The sequence below is a fragment of the Corvus moneduloides genome, chromosome 10 (genome assembly GCF_009650955.1).
Source record: "Corvus moneduloides isolate bCorMon1 chromosome 10, bCorMon1.pri, whole genome shotgun sequence".
NCBI lineage: Eukaryota > Metazoa > Chordata > Aves > Passeriformes > Corvidae > Corvus > Corvus moneduloides.
Window position 1 is genome coordinate 17,494,919 of NC_045485.1, and position 20,642 is coordinate 17,515,560.

The 20,642-nt window shown below is 45.2% G+C and overlaps 1 protein-coding gene across 1 annotated transcript in view; it reads right to left on the minus strand.

Moving 5' to 3' along the window:
• Window positions 1–20,642, minus strand: part of LPP (LIM domain containing preferred translocation partner in lipoma) — a 333,633-nt gene that overhangs the window by 168,246 nt on the left and 144,745 nt on the right. Inside the window, 1 exon segment of the mRNA XM_032119009.1 lies at window positions 17,909–18,021. Coding sequence (XP_031974900.1) covers window positions 17,909–18,021 — 113 coding nt within the window.

Consider the following 20,642-nt stretch of genomic DNA (forward strand, 5'->3'; position numbering starts at 1 on the left):
ATGATTACTAAATCTTATTGGATTACAATAAATTTGGCTTGACTAACAAGAAAATGGAAGTTCCAGTGTGGTTTATGGAAGAACACACCATTTAAAAGGCTGAGAGTCAGGTTAGAAAATACTTACAAACTCAACTCTTGCCTATTTTTACTATAGAGCCAAAGTCTTTCCATCCAAACTATTGTTTTAAATATTTTTTACAGGAATTAGCCCAGACCATTACTCCTGGCTAACTGCAGGCACCTGGATTTTTAAATCTGCAGAAGTACAACTTCTTTTCCACTCCATGGCTCTTGTTCAGTTTTTCTCCATCTTCCAGTTGTTGGCCTGTAACTGCCACAGGCTTCTCAGACAGAAAATCTGTGACTGCTCCACTCCAGAGAATTGTGAAGTTAAACAGCCAAAAGTCAGCCTGGAAAGGAGAGGGGAGATGCAAAGGGCATCCAAGGCCCCAACATGTGAGGTGATAAATCAAGCCAATGGCAGATCCAGGAATAACACTGGAGTCCACACAGGACCTGCTTGGTACCCTGACCCTGGAGAGAAGGGATGGTGGTAGATGAGAAGATCAGCCAATTTCATTTCTGCTTCTTAGCATTTCTGGGCCATATTATTCCCAGGTTCTCACTCCCCAGAACAATTACGCAACAGCTGACTCGCAAATGCTGCAGAACAAGTTATAAGGTTGTAAAAGTTAAATGTCCTTAGGAAACCTAGAAAAACAAAATAAAATAGCGTAGAAGCATCTCTATTGATTCTGGACTCTGATTTATTTATTCAATTAAAACACAATCAGCATAGATTAAGAGCCCAACTCCACAAATGCAGGAGCATAATGCAGTGCAACAGTGCCAACGAATGACACTACCGATGTGCACCAGGGCCTACTGGGGCAGGAACCGACTTTAAAGACATTTTAGAAATGGTAATCCTCACACAGACAGGTTTCTGCTTGCTTTTTCTTCCCCATCCCCACAAATCTTGAATTTTCTCTCTCCCCACAGTGTTCCATATTCAACGGAAGGATTTGCTGCATGGGCAAACTGGAGCACTTGCAACACCAGCTTTAGCAAGAGAGGGTTAAGTTATTCCTCTTCCCATGCACTTTGTCATGACGTTGCTATTAAAGTTTTATGATATTGTTCTGGAACAAAACCCAAGCTCAGGTCCCAAGGCACAACAGGTTCACACAGACGCGGCTCTGGTCCGAGGAGCCCAGGCTGGTTAAGCTCAGAGCCCCGCAGATACAAACACCGGAACCAGAGGGAACTGCTAATTCTATTTCTGTCTGGATTTATGGCATTGTTGCAGACATGTGCACCCCCTCTTCCAGCCAGCAGAATATGGAAAAATGGGTTTAAAAAGGAAAAGGATGCTATCTTTGGCTCAGCCAACGTGAGTTCGACAAAAAGCAAACGTAAGCCAACCTAGTCCAACAAATTACTCATGCCAGAGACTATCCACTCACGTGAACTTCTACAACGCCTACACTCCTGTCCCCTGGCTCAGTCTCTGCTGTGAGTTAAAAGAGAGAAAAACAGCAGAGAGCTTCTTCACTGCTTGGCTTGTTTGTCTGCCCCTGAATTTCTGGTGTCTAGCTCAGAGCAGCTCTGATGGTAATCCACTCCCAAGCCCCATTAACCCACTCTGCTCTGGCAGAAATTTGCTTTACTTTTGCTAATCCTACAAGCCAACAGCAGTCAGTGCCACAGGTCCCCCCGCACCACTCTAAGGAACATTCATTACAGAATATGCAGTGCAGAGGTCAACACAGGGTCTCAAATTTTGCCTCACTGTGCCAAAAGGGTGGTAAGACTATTCACCAAGTTAAAAGATGTGAAAAGCACAATGATTTCCCTAGATGTCACCTCTTCCTACAACCCTAGACCAACTTCTCTTATCATATTTTGCAGCTTTCAGCAGAGAAACAATAACGTCTCTCATTTAACCAAGCCAGCTCCTTGCAGTGGGCTCAAAAAGAAGAATCTGGTTCCCAGATGTCCTCCCTAGCTCCTGCTCCAAATTCCTTTCCCTACCCAGGCCCAGCCATCTCTCTTTTATTCTGTTTTCCCCTCTCCATGCCCTGTTTGCTGCCCTGAAGGGCTGTAGCTCAGGCCAGGCATTAGCCCCTGGGATGAGAGATGCAATGTGGGCTGCCAGGTTGGCCTCTGAACCAAATCACAGATGCCAGGTGGTGTTGCTTTGTCAGGGAAACATGGAGGGTGGCTTTGCAGCAGTGACCTGCTGACATGTGCAGCAGGTTACAAGTAACTCCAGAGCCCCAGTGTATATTTTCTACCAACACAAGGCAATGGCCAAACCCCTGAATACTTTGGGAGCATCAGGACTTTGCTCAGTGCAGTGCCATTTTCCAGCATCAATATCCACCATCTCTCCATCCACCCCAAAAGTCTTGTCTAACAGAGGTTGAGCTCAGCACATGTGCATGTTTCCTGAGCGCTGTGGCCAGCTCATCCTCTGAACTGTGTCCCAGGAATGTGAGCTGTCGTTAGTGGGAAATGTAGTGCTGGTTTATCTGTGCAGACACATCCAAGACAGCAGAGCTGCAGCTAAACACACAACCTTCCTTGCAGCATCAGCTCGCTCCACACGCCGTGCTATCACAGGTCACTGATAACCTCCTAACTCACAAGTGAAAGACTGCAGATGAACACCATGGATATTAGGAAAGGTCACAGCTAATGACTTAAAACAAAGCTGGGGGCCCACAGTGCCTCCTGCTCCTGTTACATTGGTTTAACTGGGAGCCTGAGGTGCTTGGGAGCTCTCTTTGAGCTGTAACACATCAACACCTCTTGCATTTTGCATTTACACATCCAAGAACAGGGAAAAGCAGGAAAGCCTTCTGGGGCAAAGGAAGGATTAAGGTAACAAGAGGAGAAAGTGGAATTTAGGCAAATCAGGAGTTGGGAGCAAGTAGACTGTACAAAAGGACTTCTGCCCTGACAGACCTTACTGTCTTTTCCTCCAGCAAAAGCCAGTGAGCCACAGATGCAGTGGTAGAGCTGATAAATTCAGTGCCCACTGGCTGCTTCCACCAGGCTGCACCCATGGCAGCCACCCAGCACGCTCTGCAGGCTGTCGTAATTCTGGGACAGGCACTGAGGTGGTGGGAAGAGCAAATAAAACAGGAGTGAGCCTCTCCTTAAGCTCCATGGCCTTGGGCACTGGGCTTAGACAGAGATGCATCCTTAGAAGGATGCGGCTCTTATTTCCTGTTTTAGCTGGGGACAGGTGAGGGACAGAAAAGTGTTTGATTTCAATGGTATCCACTGTACTTACAAGAAGAGACTGTGATAAATGCTAGCCAGGGAGAAGAAAGGAAGTGATTCAGTCTTGCTATACTTCAGGCCAGGGGTTGTGTTTAGTTTTTCCTTTTTTTTCCTTTCTTTGCACTTTCTCTAGCAATATCACTGCCAGAGGCAAGGTGCTTTTCAGACACACACCCCTGCTACCTCGTCTCTTATTCATTCTTCTTTCCAAGGTCACAAAAACCATCTAAAGCCCCAAAAGACATTGCAGTGGCAAAAAAGATGCATACTGGAGGTCATCTATCAGGAATATGAAGCACCCTTAAGATTGCTGTGTCTATTCTACCCTAAGCCTGCAGAAAAGTGTAAGCATTTTCTTTCAAATTCCCTAATGTAAATTTAAACAGTCCCAAGAGGCTGCCCCCCCACGCACACACATGGAGACAAGAGCTGACTACAGCACTCAGGGCAAGGGGGGTCTGCAATGCTTGATTGATGCCTAATCTCCATTCCAGGCACCAAGGAGGGCTGGAAAAGAAGTCGTACCCTTTAAAAACAGAAAGATTGAGTCTTTTGAAACAAATCTGAAATGATGGAAGATTTCAGCAGATGTGACCACAGTGATTTCACCAGATGTGATTGTATCAAGGATCTAATAGAAAAGAACTTCCCTGCTGTTCCATCAGGCTGAAGCCAGGCCTGAAATATCCTTTTTAGTCTTTTGATGACATCAAGGATAAAAGCCAAAGAGAAGCTAGGTTTTGATTTATTTTTTCCCCTTGCTCTTTCTTTTCTTTCAGGCACAGAATAGTTTTACCTGGTTTGTGTTGCTGCATATTAGCAGGAGCAAAGGAAAACACTTCAAAAGTTTAAAGAGGGCTGTTCAAAGGCACCATTTGGTGTCTCTCAGACACCACTGTCATTTAACTGAGCAATGTTTCTTTAGCTCCTGCCACTTTTGAGGATTTCACTGTAGGAAGCAGGCTGGGCCTACTTGGAACAGGGCTTAAATGGGTAGCAGTGATCATCTACTAAATGCCAGCCTATATGGCCCCCAAAAGGGCCAATAAATGTGCCAAACATCTTCCCTTGGCAAAGCTCATACCAGCAGCTGTGCCACAGCAAACTGCAGGAGGCACAGTGGGGTGAAAGGAGCTGCGCTCAGCCATACCTACAGTGATTATTCTGGGGTAGCCATGGTCCCACATTCAATTTTTCCACTCATGGAAAACACAAACAGCATTGGGCATCCAGATGGAACTCATTTCTGAAGCAACAAGGTGTGGTAAAGAACTGCAGGGGCTTTCAGCTGGGGCAAACAAACAAGCAGATGAAGGAAAGTTATTTGTTAAGCATTGCTAGGAGACACCTTGCAAAACCTTAACAACTGACTTAAAAACTCACTGTGGTGTAGGAAGCTTATGAAAAGGACAAATAATAAAAACATTTTAAAAAAGAAAAATATAGAGAAAGCAGATAACAGAAGAAAGCATGAAACTAGAAAGCACCAGTCTCAAAACAAAGAAAAGGGGGTAGGTGTTTTGTCACACAACACTCTGCTAAGCTGCAGAGCTACTTCTGCTGCAAGACACTGTGGTTGCTATGAGTTTACATGGATTTCAAAAGCAGCAGGAGAAACACATGGAAGAAAACTCCAAGATACATAATATAAAAAAAAATGTTCTGTGCGTCCCTTTTACATTTTTCTCTGGTCACTAGTGATTGATTTGGCTCTAGAGACATTCATATGAAGTCTCCACTTGCCTTTTCTATCCACCTGCTGACACCTGCTAGGAGTCACCTCTGCTGGTGGGTACATTCCAGAATCTGTAGGTAAATATCTGACCACAGCCCTAGGTGCCAGGGTTTGGACCAACACCTGGAAGCCCATTTCTTCCTTTCTTTTAGCAGACACAACCGAAATCACAGCCAACTGCACTCAGCCTCCTGGGACGCACAGATGAAAGAAAACAAAGACTTTGCTGCAGTTATGAATCTGTATGATAATAAAGATTTATATTTCCCTAGAGATCAGTGTGACAGGCACTGCTCACATACAATACCCAGGAAACATCCTTATCCCAAGGAACTTACTGTCAATGGGATACCAGCTCTGGGAAGGGAATGCAGATAGAGGGGTGGGAGCGAGGTGCTGAAAATTGGAGATACAACCAAGCTTCTCCAGGTCACCAGATGAAGACATTAATCCACTGGGCCAAGTCAGCTCCTTAAAGGACATTTCATCCTCTGTAATTGCCATCCAAGACCTGACAAAACATGCCAGAAGACAACAAACCCCTGTCCAAACCATCCAAGCTCCAGCTGCAATTTCGTTGCAGAATGGCCCCAATTTCACATGACCAGAAGGCTGGATTTGAGCCACTGCCGTGACGAGCAACTGGACTGAGGGCCAGTGGGGCCCATGGTCATCTTCAATCACTGTTTTAATAAGCTGTTGTTCTCTGCTTATGCTGACCAGGGCCCCAATCCCAACACCAGCACCTTGGTGGGGGCAGGATGCCACCAGTGTGGATGAGCAGTAGAGTAATCCAGGACTACATTCCCTTCCAGCAGCTCCTGCCCCTAACACTGGAGGGAAGGTTTTGCCACAAACACCCATGGTTAGCCCAGAATTCTCAAGAGGATTTGGCCATGGTTATTAGATGAACAAGCAGAAATAAAAAAAGGATGGAAGTGCATCATAGAAGTCTAGCCAACAGGATCCATGGCCTGGGGCACACTCTGCTGAAACCCTGGATCAAACAGCAGCAGTGGATAACTGGTTGATTTGATGGGACATGGACAACAGACCACGAGAAGATCTGCAACACTCCCTGTCCCTCTGCCACCTCTGAGGACAACAGAAGGCAATTATGGAACAGAAACAAAGAAGATACAGCAAATAGCACTCAGCAAGATCCTCCTTGCAGCCCAGGAGTGCGCTTCTAGGTGCCCTGAAACTGCCGATGCCAACACAGAGGTCCTGTGCTGTCAGGCCCCCTCAGCTCCATCTGCTCTGCCTCAGAATGGTGTTACCCAGCTCCCTGCTGCATCACAGGCTGACACCTCCACCTCAGGCATTTAAACCTGCACCCAGCTTTTGTGGGTTTCCCACTGCTGTGTTTTGCTCATGGAATGAGGTCCTGGAAATGTTGAGGTTGGCTAAATGGGGCTTTTAAAAGTGCAGTGCTTCTCTGAGCCTCTACACTGAAAACCAGCACAATGACAAATGCCTTTCTGTTGACCAGAGGATCTTCACATTGTGGGCCAGAGAGTACGTGGGGAAAGGCACCATGATCCTCAGCACATGAAAGCAACAGGATGGATTTGATAAGGAACAGTCAGGGGAGCAAGAGAGAGGAGTCGTCCCATGAGCCTACATCTGCCAGAGCAGCAGACCTGACAGTCCTGAGAGTTTACTTAACATGTCTGATCAAAAGCTTTGGGAGTCTTGTCTGTGCTAAGTGCTACCAGATGCAAAATCAGCAGCAAGATGAGAAGTGTATTAATAAACTAAGGAGGCACATAAAGTTATTTGAAAACTGAATGGGGAAGGTGGGGAGAGAAGGGGGAGAATAAAACCAGTTTATTTTTCCATTAAGGCAATTTAATATTCTCCGGGTGGAGTTACAATTACTCGTCCTTGGGAATTAAATTGAATTTGTGAAACATTCCTGTTCATCAGCAGAATACACAATAAGAACTGGGCTATATAATTTTTTCTTTACACTTTGGTCAGGACAGCACTACTTGTCTGTCCACAGGGCAAGAACAGCTGGCCATGAAATATTTTTGACCCAGCACAACTTTCACTGACTTTAACTAACTTTATAGCAGCAGGGAATATATCCCTTTTCCTTTAATTAATGCAATTACATTAGGACTCGTTATTGACAATTATGGTGACTGTTAAAAGTTTCCCCTTTCTTTGCGCACTCCCAACTTAAAATCTGCTCCAATATCGTTACAAATTAGTGTTTAATTAGCCATCAAGCAGAGCTGATGTTCCCCACAGAGTATTGCTGCTTACAGAAAAACTGAGAAATAGGAGAACACAGCGGATATTTCATCATCTGCCTCCAAGGGGAACCATAACCAAAGAGCAGCCAATTACCCCAATACAGCAGCAAAGTTTAATCAATGTAGAAACCAAACAGCTCATTAAGTGTCCACTGCAATAATGGAAGACCTTCCCACTGACTCATATGACATGAATGTTACATTTTTAAAAGATGCAATGTGATGTCAAAGAGCAGAAACTCCCTTCATCTTCACATCTTGGCCAAGTGGCGATCTTCATCTTTCCTCTTCTGGCATAAGAAAAGAGGTAAGAGGTGGATGCCTCAGACAGCACGGGATGTGTCTGACAAGCCACGAATTACACACACCTGTGCACAAGGCAATCTGCCACACCCAGCCCCACGACACTGGATTTATATCCCAGAGGGGAAAACCACACCAAACACCATCTCCTGCCAGGCACAAGGGAAGCACAGAGCTGAAGGTGATTTTACTTCTTTCAACACTTGGGGTGAATCTGGCACATATTGTGTCCAGTATGGGAGGCAGCAGTTTAGGAACTTGAGACGCCCCAAAAAAGCAGAAAACAGTTGAAAAGGAGACATGTAGAGAGCTCACTCTGTTTCACCTACAAAGGAGATTGAGTAGCTCAATAGCAATATCTAAAGAGCTTCACAAAATGAAAATGCTAGATACCACAAAACTGTCCAATCTAGCAAAACAGAAAAACACAGCAGTCAGGAAGCCAAAGGTAAGGAAATTCCATTTAAAAATACAGAGATTTATGTGTAATACTGCAGGCAATTGAATGTTAAAACAAACTTCCAAGATTTCTCCACCTCTTGATGTCTGTGGATCAAGGCTGGATGCCTTTGGTCTCCCTGGGTGACCAGGCAATGCTTTGTGATCCACAATAGGCAGAAGGGGACAGCTGACAACTTAATGGCTCTGCCTGGCCCTCACCTCGACAGAGGTGAGAAAGAAACAGCTCTGCCACTCCATAAAGATCTATTGACATCACTTTGTGTTTGCACCACTTTAACTGGAAATTAAATTTACATGAACAAACTCTATCCCACACAAGACTGCATATTGTGACAGTAAAATAAAAAGCTTTTTAAAAGGCACACGTCTCAGGCAATTTAAATCAAAAAAGATAGGTTTTGTTAAAGCTACCAATTTCAGAAAATTAAGGTTGACTAAAACTGTTTTTAAAAACTCCTTCTGGAATTTAATCACATATTGGAAACTCATATGCAGCTGTTTGTGTCACCTGCAAAAAGACTGTATAAAACATAAGCATATGCTTAATTTTACACGTGTGCTTAAGTTCTATCAACTTTAATGAAGTTTAAACACACAGCCAAGCTTCTCTGAATTTGAGAAAGCATTCCTGAGCATGGGCTGTGAAGCTATTAGGAAATCACCAATGAGAAAAAAAGTAAAATTAAAACTGGCTGGTCAATTTTCACAGCCTGAGTAAGCACTCGGTCCAGAAATTAAACATGTAACTTACTTCTGAGTTTGTTTGCTTGTTTTGCTGTAATAGGAAGGGGTGAGTGCCAGAATATTTGCAAGGATTCCCAGTGAATCTGGCAAAATGTCAGCAAAATGGATGTATAAAACTACATGAAAGTCAATGGCTTGGGTTTAGCTTCTGAGGAAATTAATCATGTTAAAAATCTACTATATGTCTCAAAGCTGAGAACAAGAAAACCTGGACTCTGCCTCAGTCTATACATTTTTGGGGTGGTCAGTGGCTGCAGTTCATGAGGAAGGCAGGCCTCAGCTGGGCAAACCCCACAGCCTGATTCACTGAAGAAGGTTCTTGCCTTCAAGAAATTTGCAATCTCCTTTTCCAAACCATTAGGCCCACTTCTACATTTCCTTCAAGGCTGCCAGCTGTGTGTCTGGTATTGGATCTGGCTGGCTGACCATGGGGTTTTATTTCTTTTTTAACAACAACTGCCTTGTTTGGACACCCTACGTTCTACACCTCTCCTAAGTGGGAACCTCAGCTGAAGAAAAGGGACCCAAATCACACAGAAAGCTGAACAATGGATAATTTGTGCTGCCCTAAGATGGAATCCACAGTGTGCAGATCCCTCCTGGGCGAGCTCCAAAGTTTAATTTGATACTGTCCACATGCAGATAAATGAACGTAAAGTGCTGTCTTTCAATTAGAATCCATGCATCAGAAAAGGTGGTGCCCTCAGCACACATTAGACTTCAGGAAAACAGCTTTTAACTGTATCTCTGCTTGGGGCCAACACAGCCACAGAAACCAAACTTCTGCACTGAAAATGTGTTCCTTACCTAAGTGTCTTAAAGAGGCTCACCCGACCTCAGAACTGACCACTCGCTGCTCCCTGAGGGCAGCCCTACCACCACCGTGGGACACCCGGGTATCTGCAGACCTGGGCAGTGGCATCCCTTAGGAACACACAGAGAGGAGGACTGCAGGGCTGAACTGGAGGAATTTGCAGAGCCAGAGACAGGGGGAGGAAGGGGAGAACAACTCAGGAACTGAAGAGGAAGGCCAGACCTTTAACGTGACAAGACATGAGACTGTTTCCATGGCAAAAGAGAGATGTGGGGATGAGGAGATGGAGAGGGAAGGAGTTGTACCTCAGGACTGTTGAATGAAAAGAGTTTGTAAAGCACCTTTGTCGCTTACTGGCTTCAGCAACACTTGAGAGTTGCTACAGCTTTTCCAAACATTTATATTTTACTTCTCTCACCATTAAAACCAATATTAAAACCACCCCATGATGTTTTCCAGATGCTCTTCCTTACCTGTTGTGTGTTAAAGCTAATCAACATCCTGCATTTTAATCAGCAAACCAAACTGAAAAATACAATTGTGGAGAATGGTCCTTCAAAGATGGAGTTTTATGGTAGCAAACACTTAAAATCATGTCTGGAACAAATTCCTTCAGCTCTGGCTGCAACACTTCTCACTGGTATTTCTACCACCTTGCAGCTTGCTCAGCCACTGTGGCACACACTCCTCACAGAGGCAACATTTTCTAACAACAAAACCACCCTTCATGGCAGCTGAAGCTGTTTTTCACCAGCAATGGAAGCTGAAAAACAGAGACAGGAACCTGCATTTCAGCCACTTCCATTCTTGGAAATTAGATGCTTTCACAACTTCTCCATATCCACATCTCATTGCTGCCAGATAAAATTTTCATCAAAATAGGATGAAGTTTGCCCTACTCTTTGAAAAACTCCAGGGCTCTAAGACTGAATTTAGGCCACAACTGGATTCTTCAATCAGAGCTCTATTTCCTTTCATCTTGTTTGGCCAAAGCTCTTTTCTACACTGCACAGCATCATAATACTTAAAGCACCAAACCCAAGGTGGGAATCTGACTCTGCTCTGTCACATTCCAGACTACCACCATGCCCAAGATGCATGGAAAGACTTTGACTTTCTAAACCACATCTTCCAATCCCAGCCAGCTTCACAGAAAAGGCACAATAATTTGTCTGCTGCAGTTTTTAGCATTCCTTCCTGTTACTGACAGTCTGTTTGTTTTATTCTTGCTGCTGCATTATAGCTCCCTAATGCAACACAGGCTACCCAGGATCTGAGACAAGAACAACCCATCTTGCAAGAGATTTTTCCTAGGACCTGCTAATCCAACAGCAGACTTGAATAGCACTCAGAAATGAGAAGAACAGAAACTTCTGCATTGGTCATGTTACTTCACTCTGTCCCATCATGCCGCTCATCTGCTTTGATAGGAGAATTCCCACATCTTCATTATCTTTTTATTTTCCCTCTGTTTCAATAATTCTATGTCGGATACAATGAGGTATTTGCTTGGGTTTTGTCTCTCACCGCCCAAGCTCTGACGGAACAAAATTGCCTGCCTTCTCTGCAGGCTCTCCATGCCTCCATTATTACTTTCCACATTCATGTCTCTATTATCCATGGGTATAATCCAGGTTACAGATAACCTCTCTGCAGGTGGCAGCTGTGGCTGACTCCAGCATTTGCAGTGTGACAGTGTCCCACAGAGATGTGTCCACAGGACCAAGGAGATGTCCACCCGGGCTTGATCCTTGGGCACAGCACTGGGGGAGCACAGCCTTCTGTTGGACCCAAGCTGGCACATGTACTGTGTCTTAACCTGGGATGGATTTACCTTGATCAGCTCTGACCATCATAAGCAGCAACATTTCTGACCTTTCTGTTTCCTCTCACAACTTTTTTGAAGGTCCCATATCTTTATTTCACACGATTTGTACCACACTTTTGCTTTCTTCTGTTCCTTCACCTCATCACCTGCTGTATGGAAGATTATCAAAAGCTGCCCTGTTTCATCTCTGAAAGGATCTCCCAGCCTCAGCCACAGAGCTCTCCTCCCAAAGAAGGCACAAGTGTGCAGGTCCTGGCACATCCTGTGTGCTGGGTGACTGTATTAAACAATAACATAACAAATACATTAAATTACACAGTAATAAGCATGATGAAAATAATGAGCACAGTTAACTGTTTGGGTCCTTGCTTACTTTGTAGTCCTTGCTGAGAGGTTCAGCTATTAAAGGCTGTGCTGCATTTTAACATTGCCAAGATATTAATAGCCAGGCAGGGAGATGAATGGCAGGCTTGCACTGCACAATTAAAACTTTTCCAGTTTACCCTTTCAGTAAAATTTGTGGTTTATAATAAGCATCTTTGTCTATTCTGAAGAGAGTAAGGATTGGAAAGTTACATGGATGGGAACAGAGGTTCATTAAAGATTTAAAATAGAATGTGGTTTGGCATTGTAAAATAAACATGCATATAAGATGGGATGCATCAAGAGCTGCCTAAAGGAAGTGCTCAGTGTTCCTTTTCTCTTGTGATCCTGGATCTACTGGTCATGCTACCCACAAAAAAGGGATAAAAAAGCAGCAGGGATAAAATGTGCATGCTTTTCCCCAATAATGTGAAGGTCTGCTCTGCGTTCCCACTCATGATTCATTCCTTGTACATGTATCTGTAGGGTGTAAATATATAAATATATACACATATAAGAAATGCGTGCATTTTATCTCTCATGCATCCCAATATTAATCAACATATACAGATGTTATATGACTGATTTTTCTCACCTTGGATCCTAGAAACCCCGACTATAGAGCAAACACATATTATAGAGCAAACCTGTAGAGACCCAGTGAGCATTTAAACATTCAGAGAACATACATGGTATTTGTTTAAGTCTAACTTAGAGCACAGCATATTCCTGTTTCTCAAACACATGAGGAAGGCAGGAAGGAAACAGATGAAAAGCATTCCTGCAAACCCAAGGTTTGAGTAAGAGGGTTAACATTACCAGGTAATTTATTTATACTGTTGGAAACAGCTTCAATTTAGATAAAAGGCAGATGCTTATCACGTGTATTTTAATAAATCAGGTTAAAAGTCACAGAAATCTGCAAAAGCTGGATCTTGAATGGCAAGCAATGCATACAGACTGTGGCTTTATTTACAGTTTTTGGGAGCTACTGGTCCCTCCTGGAGTCAGGCGGCTCCACCAGCAGCGAGAGCTGCCCTGTGGTACCAACATTCCTCACCAGCAAGCACCTACAGCCAGGCCAATAATCCTGATGATTAACAAAATCTAGCACTAGAGGGAGGCTGAACACATGTTCTGATCTCTGTGGCCTTTTCAGCTTCTCCAGACATTAAAAGACAGGTGATTTAAAGCAAACCCAGCACCAACAGGCAGAGCCCAGCCTCTGAACAGGATATGAGCTATTTAAGGCAGCAACCCCCTCAGCAAAATTCATGCTCTTTCCTCCCTGGCTATTTGCCAAGATGTGCACCCAAAATTAAGAAATAAATTTAAAAAATAAAAAACAAACAAAACCAACAATTCCTCTGTTCTGGCTGTTCCTTCAGCCGGTGAGTCAGCGCCCACAGAGGCACCACCGCCGCCGCTCGCGGGGAGCAGAGTCAGACAGTGAAACACCTGGCAGCCTCTTCCATAACAAGGATGAGGCTCTTGCTTCTCGCAGCTATCAACACATTCCCACATTCCCACCTTCTCCCCGGCGTGAGCACTCAGGAGAAGTGAGACAGGTCTCCTCGGAACAGCCTCGCGGAGCAAGGCGCACACGCCTCCAGAATGCGCTTCAGCTTTTCTCCGTCCAAAATTCCTTGGCAATAGGAATTTGAGCCCTTTGGCTGATTTTCTGCACACCATAACAGGACGGTACGACCTGTGAGTTCAGCAGCTCTGAATGTGGGAATAGTTCCCTGCCCATGTAGCTGCAACCCTGCAGCCCCTCCGAGCATAGATGTTTATAACAAGAACTGGTATATTAAAATTCTTAATATTGCACTTTATGCAACTGTTCAAAGTTGGATTGTTTCTTCACTTTAACCACCAACATAAAGCCACTTCTTCACATTCGCTTTGATACATCCCAAGTTCTTCCCGCATTCAGGCACTGACGGTGTTTAGTCATTAATTGGCAGTTATTACAGTAATGAGGCCTGCTGAGTAGCAGGCAGAATTGCGATGGGATGCAGGAGATCTTGGTCTTATTTTTAGCCTGCTACTGGTCAGCCTGATGATCTAGGCAAAGCACTTTCCCTGCTCCACCTTCCTTATCAGGAAGAGAGTGGTATTTCTTTTGTAAAGTGTTTTGTGGCCTGTCAATAGAAAACACACTGATAACAGCTGGGGCTTGCTGGGAAAGAGGTGCCATCCCAGCTCAACACAATCCTCTCCTTCCCATGCTGTGGTAGCGTCTCAGATCCCAAAAGAAAATCAGACCCATCTGCAGATGCAGCACGTGCAGGTAATTAGTAGAGATCTGTAAATGGACGTTTTCCCAAGGTGGCCCTTGACAAGATGGTGGCTGAGGGTCACATCTGCTTTGAGCCACCCAGGTCCTGGCCCAGCATGAAATGCTGGGCTCTGACCCTCTCCTTTAAAGAGAATTGGTCATTTCAAAGCCAGTAGCTTTGACTCCCGAGACAGCCTTCCCAAGGACATGGCATGGGGCAAGGACTGGCTTTTCACACAGCTGTGCAGTTCTCATCCCTGCACAGCCCTGCCTGGCAAGGAAGGAAGAAATTGCCAGAGCCATGAGTGAGGGTCCCTCTCTGAGAGAAAACAGGGTACTTGAGAGGTGGCTGATGAGAGTTTTTCACTTTTGCTTTCCCTGGCCTGGGCAGAATGCCTGTTTTGAAACTAGAAGGCAAAAGCATAATAAAAATCTGCCTCCCTCCCTCCCAGATCTATCTATTTCCCTTTGACAAACAGTGATTTCATTTTTCTTCCCGTCCAGAATTTTTTTTTCTTTCTCTTTTAAACTGAGCCCAGGCCAACGTGGCAAAAGGCTCTTCGCTCATGTCCTTATTTGTCAAACACGCCATTGCCGCGCCCTCACCACCATTCTGGGAAGAAGTCCTCGCCTTCCCCAGCTGCAGCCAAAGGGGAACTTCCCAACACAACTCTTCCCCAGCCCAAACACACTCCTTTAAAAATAAATATTTCCTTTTCTTTCCTTTTTTCTCTAAAAAAAGGCATTCCAGTTAATAAGAAAAGAGTTTAAATTTCCTTCCCCCTACCTCCCCACAGCCCTTCTGTGAATCCGAATATGACGGATCTAGATGGGAAAACAGAAATCACAAGAAAATGCCAGATCTATCACAAAGGTATTTCATGACCAGCCCTCCTCTAATTTCTGTCAGAGCATAAGTCAGATACTAAAGTACCTTTTTGGATCTGATCCTAAGTGGCCAGTTCCCCTGTCCAAATAGAGATCCAGAGATAAACAGCTCTATGAAAACTGGGTATTGTTATTTTAACTGCTGCTTTTAAGCTGCAACTTCAACTGTAATAAGCTGTGCAGCTTTCAGCCCTCTGGTAACAGTAACACACAAACTGGTAATAAACTAAACATTTATCGTGCTGTCTTCATCAACTTAACACCTAGTATAAAAAGCTGTACCTGGAGCCCCACAGCACACATATCTCATAACCTGTCATCAGCACTGTGCCATCCAGAGAGAAATTTCTGATGTAAAATGGCTGATTTGACAGAACGGATGAATTTCAAACTCTGGAGTAGACCTGGAAGTCTCTCACCAGGTCCACGGGGGCCAAACACTCCAGACAGCAGCCTCAGGTCGGGTCAGCGCTCAGGAACTGGGTCTGCTGCTCCAGCACTTACATTTAGCAGTAGGGAAACTGAGGCATGGAAATTAAGCGGTCTGGCATTGGAGAGCAAAATCAGCCTCTTGGAGTCCAATACAACACATGTTCATGAGATCCTTGATTTCAGACAACCATGTCCTCCTCACAGCAGAAGGAACACAGTCACCATTAGTTCTGCCCCTTTAGCACAAGAATGTCTGCCCAGAGTTGTGAAAAATTACTGTGTTCGATGCACAAAGGCATTGAGCAGCTTTCTCCAGCACCGCCTGCCCTTTTCCTCCTCTCTTGGGCTTTACAACTTGCTTCAGCATGACTTTTGCTGTTCCTGAAAGATAAGGAGGTGATCTTGCAACACAAACCCCTGCTGGCTCCTGACTTTAGCCCTGACTTCTGTCTGCTCCTGATCTCCAACAGAAAATGGAAGGGAAAAGGAAGGGGAATAGTTGACCACAGAGCACAGATTAAAGGCAGGGAGCTGTGTTTGCTGCATAAGAGTATGTTTGGAGTGGTGACAGGCAGGACTGCTTGGGTACACCTGGTAGGCTCACCTTCCTCTGAGCAGGATCCCATGCAAAGGAATCCTGCTCTAGCCAAGCTCTTGCTAAAACCCAACACTGAACACAGCTCCAGCCCCATTTTCCCAAAGCCAGAGAGAAAGGGTGTGACAAATAGCAATTCCATGAGCTCAGAGGGAAGAGTTGTCCTGCTGAGTGGTTCTACCAAGGGGCACATCCCAGTGACAGCCTTGAGTGGCTCAGGGACACTTTTGAAGCCATAGCAGGAGCGAGCTCCTTTCAATAAAAATGCAAGGTCCCCTCCTTGGGTGACCTGGGAAGGGGGAAGCCTGACCCTGAGGAATCCTGTGAGGCACCACGAGCCCTTCCTGCTACCCAGGCTCCTGTGCAGGCATCATGCAGGCAGTGCCCTGCCTCTGCCAGGAGCCTGCTGCTCCACGGCTTCCCAGGGCGCTCTGGAAGCTCCCCTGCTCCCACGGGGGCCACTCTTCTCACAGAGATAAAAGACAGAACAACACTTGCTGGGGAATTACTTCATCCCCCCAAGGCTGGGAAAAGCCATGCTCTGCACTTGGCAATGTCCCTGACGGCTGCAGCCTTTCCTGGCAAGGGAGAACACAATCCCCCTTAACCCCTTCCTGCTCAAAGGCTGCTCCAACACTGAGCCCATTTCAGGAAAGGCTAAGGCTTTGCCATATCATCTGAACATCTCACCACAGGCAAGAGACCCCAGTAAGCCCGTGAGGGAGGGGAATGTTTTGTTTTTACCAAGGCACAAAGTAGATGAATTGACTCCACAGCTGGTGAGAGGGTCAGGAACTAAGTCAGGTCCTTTGAATCCTGTTTAATGCCTGCCTGCTGGCCTATTCTCATGGTCAAATCCACCAAGGGATACAGGACTGCCACAATCTTTCAGGGCCATCGAGGTCAGCCCCATGTCTATGGATATGTGGTTACCCACCTCTCAACAGCCTCAAACCTAGACCATGCTCTCTTTGCTCTCACTACTTCTCACAGAAGGCTCTTCCAGAACTTCAGAGCCTTCAGTGCTTAGAAAATTTCTAAACACCAGCATGAAGGTACTTCTGGCAAGCTCAGCCTCTCCTGTTCCCGCACCAACACCCACACAGAGCTGAAATACGGGCTTATTCCCCAGGTGTATTTCAAATTTGCAACCAGACTCATCCTCAGCCTTCCTTTTGCTCAGCTAACAAGACAAATGCTTCTGGTCTCCACTGGGAAGATCAGCTTCTCACTCCTTGATCACATTGACTGCCTTGTCCCTGAAGTCTGAATGCATCTCTCCAGAATGTGCCTGAGCAAACACAAACCTGGCACTCCAGGCAAACCTGCAATACCTGCACAAAAGTGTTCATATCTTTCAAAGGTGTTCAGGGTCTGTCCATACCCACTTTGGACATGTCATCATCACCTGATGCATCTTCAGTTGCGTTTTCATCCAGATGGCAAATCTAGAACACCCAAGCCAGCAAAAACAGGGTGAAAAGAGTCTCAATTTCATCACTGGAGCCTAGGCCAGGGCTTATTTGCTTCACTTAATTTTAGGCATCTAAACAAAACACTTTTAGGATCAGATTACTGCCCTAAAGTCTCTCCACAGTCCATGGAAGGAGAGGGCCATTCCAGAAAACAATTCATTCTGGGAAGGTTTCACTCCCATCCGCCATCACAAGGACATAAAGCAATTAGTCTTCTAATTCAAGCCGGATGGGAAAAATCCTTTAATAGCCCAGCAAGTTTTGAATGGAAATATTCCCTGCTTGGGAAACACAGCTTGCTAAAGCTGACTTAGTTATTCCTGACACATGATTTTTAACCAGAACTTTGCCACCTCATTTTATTATCATTCATTCATTTCACCAGTTTCTGGATCGGTTCTGCATGAATGACAAAATTCTTATCTTCTTACCTGCACATTGTAAGTAACATCATCCAGAGGGGGTGGGGGGGGGAAGGCACCTTGTGGTGATGTGATGTTCCCAAGGTCATCCACAGGAGGGGGTGGGGGAGGAAGAAAGTCCCCTAGGAGAGAGAATGGGAGAATTTAGACTCAGCAGCATTTCCCCACATCATGACATGGATGATAAGGATGAACCTTGCAGCTTGCCCATCGGTTTTGTGGCACAGGACACAACACATTATTTAACCATTAAATGCTCAGCTTCACCCCTCGCTGCTTCAGGAAATGGCTACACATCTCAGGGGTGCTCAGACTCCACAGCAAAAGGTGATGTGCCACAAAGCCTGAAGGCACCAACAAGCAGCTCCACAGATCCAAGTCACATCTCCAACCTGCCACAGGCAACCACAAAACTTGCACTAATGAACATCCCGTGTCTATACTTAGCAATGGATCCTTTCCAATTCATTTCCCTCATGTGCTAAACTATGCCAGCTTTTCTTGATCCCTATAAAGACAGCATCAGGTGCTGTCCAAAAGCAGGGATTCCCTCCTGTAGAAGACACACAGAGGCCTGGAGCTGGAGCCCAGAATCTAGACCAGCCCATCTCCTGCATCCCTGCTGCTGGCAGGCAGCCACACTCTTTGCATCTCCCTCTTCCTATAGGGACTTTATAGCTTCATGTAAAGAACTGCTGGGAAGATCACAGGCTCCTCTCAGTGACAACAGCCACGTGATGGGCCAGGTGCACAAGAATCCACCTCTCGTAACTAAGGATATTTAAAAGGGGGCTGATGTACAAAATTTCTAGAATTCAATTTGCTCATGTTAATCTTCCAGAAGTGCTGATGGGAAGACAAAGCAGCATACACTGGCTGTGAAGGCATCCAGCTTAGCATAGAGTTGGGAGGTGGGAGAAGAGAGTTCTCTTTGAGAATTTCATGGGATGTGGGACCACAAAGGAGAAACAAAACAAGGACAGAGCAGCACAGGCTGCAGGCAGCAGGACACCAGGCTCTGAAAGCACCTCCTAATGGTGGAAAAAGAGCATTTGCCATTAGCTCTGGATTTGTCTCCAGGGAAGGCAGCTGCCTGCAATTTGGACCACTTTGGTATGTTTTTATTTCTTCTTATGAAGACTGATGCTGCAAGTAGAGCTGTTTGCTGTTGGCTCTCGTGTGTGCAGCATCTGGGATGGAAGGTTTCAGATCAACAAAAGTGTGATATTTCACATATTTAGGAACTGTTGCATTTGGAAGGAGATATGAGCTCCCTACTTGACCCTCCAGATCTCCATGCAGCATCACACTGGGTTCAGGCTAGGGGCCCTCAGCACCATCCCTAAATGCCAAAGAGCAGGCTCCAAACCGCACAGGAAGGTGCTGAGCCAAACCCCTGTGACCTGCAGCCCTCTGGGCCACCTGTGCCCACTTCAGAGCCCCCAGGCTCAGCCCAGCCCAGGCCCAGGCCCAGGCACCAGCTGGGCAGCACTGCCAGCACAGTACCTTCATGCTCTCTGCCCGGGAAGCAGATGGGTCTGCAGCTCTGGAAAGTTTTTCTCTTCTATTTCGAATCACTCTCTGAAAGACACAAACTTCCCCTAGGACTTTCAGAGATGTTGTTTCCCAGGAAAGTAATTTCTTCCCATTTTCCTCAAAGTGAGCATGGATGGGACCCAAAAAACCCCTTCTGAATCCATAAGAAAGTATCATCCTAAATACAGATACTCAAAGACAGTTCAAAAACAACACATTGAAAACTAATTTAAGACAATCATGTTGCTCCAATACATAAAATCCCATGAAACCCACTGGCTCATGTTATTACAGAGTTCAGGATTGATTTTTCAAAAAATTATGTCCAATAATATCTGCAGTATCCTTCTCTTTGCTCTATAATTAATCCAATCTTTTATTTCAAATCATGTGAAATACAATACAAAATAAAAAGAAAAGTAGAAAAATTTTTAAATTAATATCTAAGGGTTTAGTACTAAAAAATGCTGGGATGTTTGAGTCCTTCAGAAACTTTTCTCCTTTGCTCTGAAAATGACCCTCCAACCAGCCAACGTGATTTTGCAAACAAATTCAACTCCAGCAGACACAGACTTCTCAAGATTGTGCTTAAGATGATGTTTCTCCAGTTAGTCCTGGCTCCAATGCCAAAGACTGATCTCCCTGCACAGCACATTAGTCAGACACTCTTGCTTTATTACAACCCTTCAAAACACCTATGGAAAGTTGAGGTAGAGAATGTGCTGGAGGGGATGAGACAGGGAAAGGGGCAGGTTTTCTGCATAAACAGAAGTCTGGATCTAACAATGACCGTTAAAACAAACATAAACCAAATACCATTTTTGCCCTTTTGGAAGACCCATTCCTCCTGAAAGAAAAAAAACATTTGCAAGATTTTTCAGAAAAGAAGCAAAGGACAGAAAAAGAGTTCTCTCCTAGAGTTTGGAAGAGAACACTTCTTTCCAGTAGGAGACAGCTGGCTCTACCACATCCCAGCCCAGCTTTGCTGACTCCATCCTGTGTTAGATAAGCTGTTGGCTCCACTCTCCTCATAAGTTGGAAGGTTTTTAGACTGGGAAGCAGAGAGCAGATGCCTGATGAACTGGGGGAACCTTGCAGATGTCTGGCCTTTTCCTCGTCCTCTGCGAACAGATGGACCTTTCTCCTTCACAGCTTTAGTTATTTATTCTGCCACTGTGCTTTCCTCTTTCCCACACACAGCCACAGG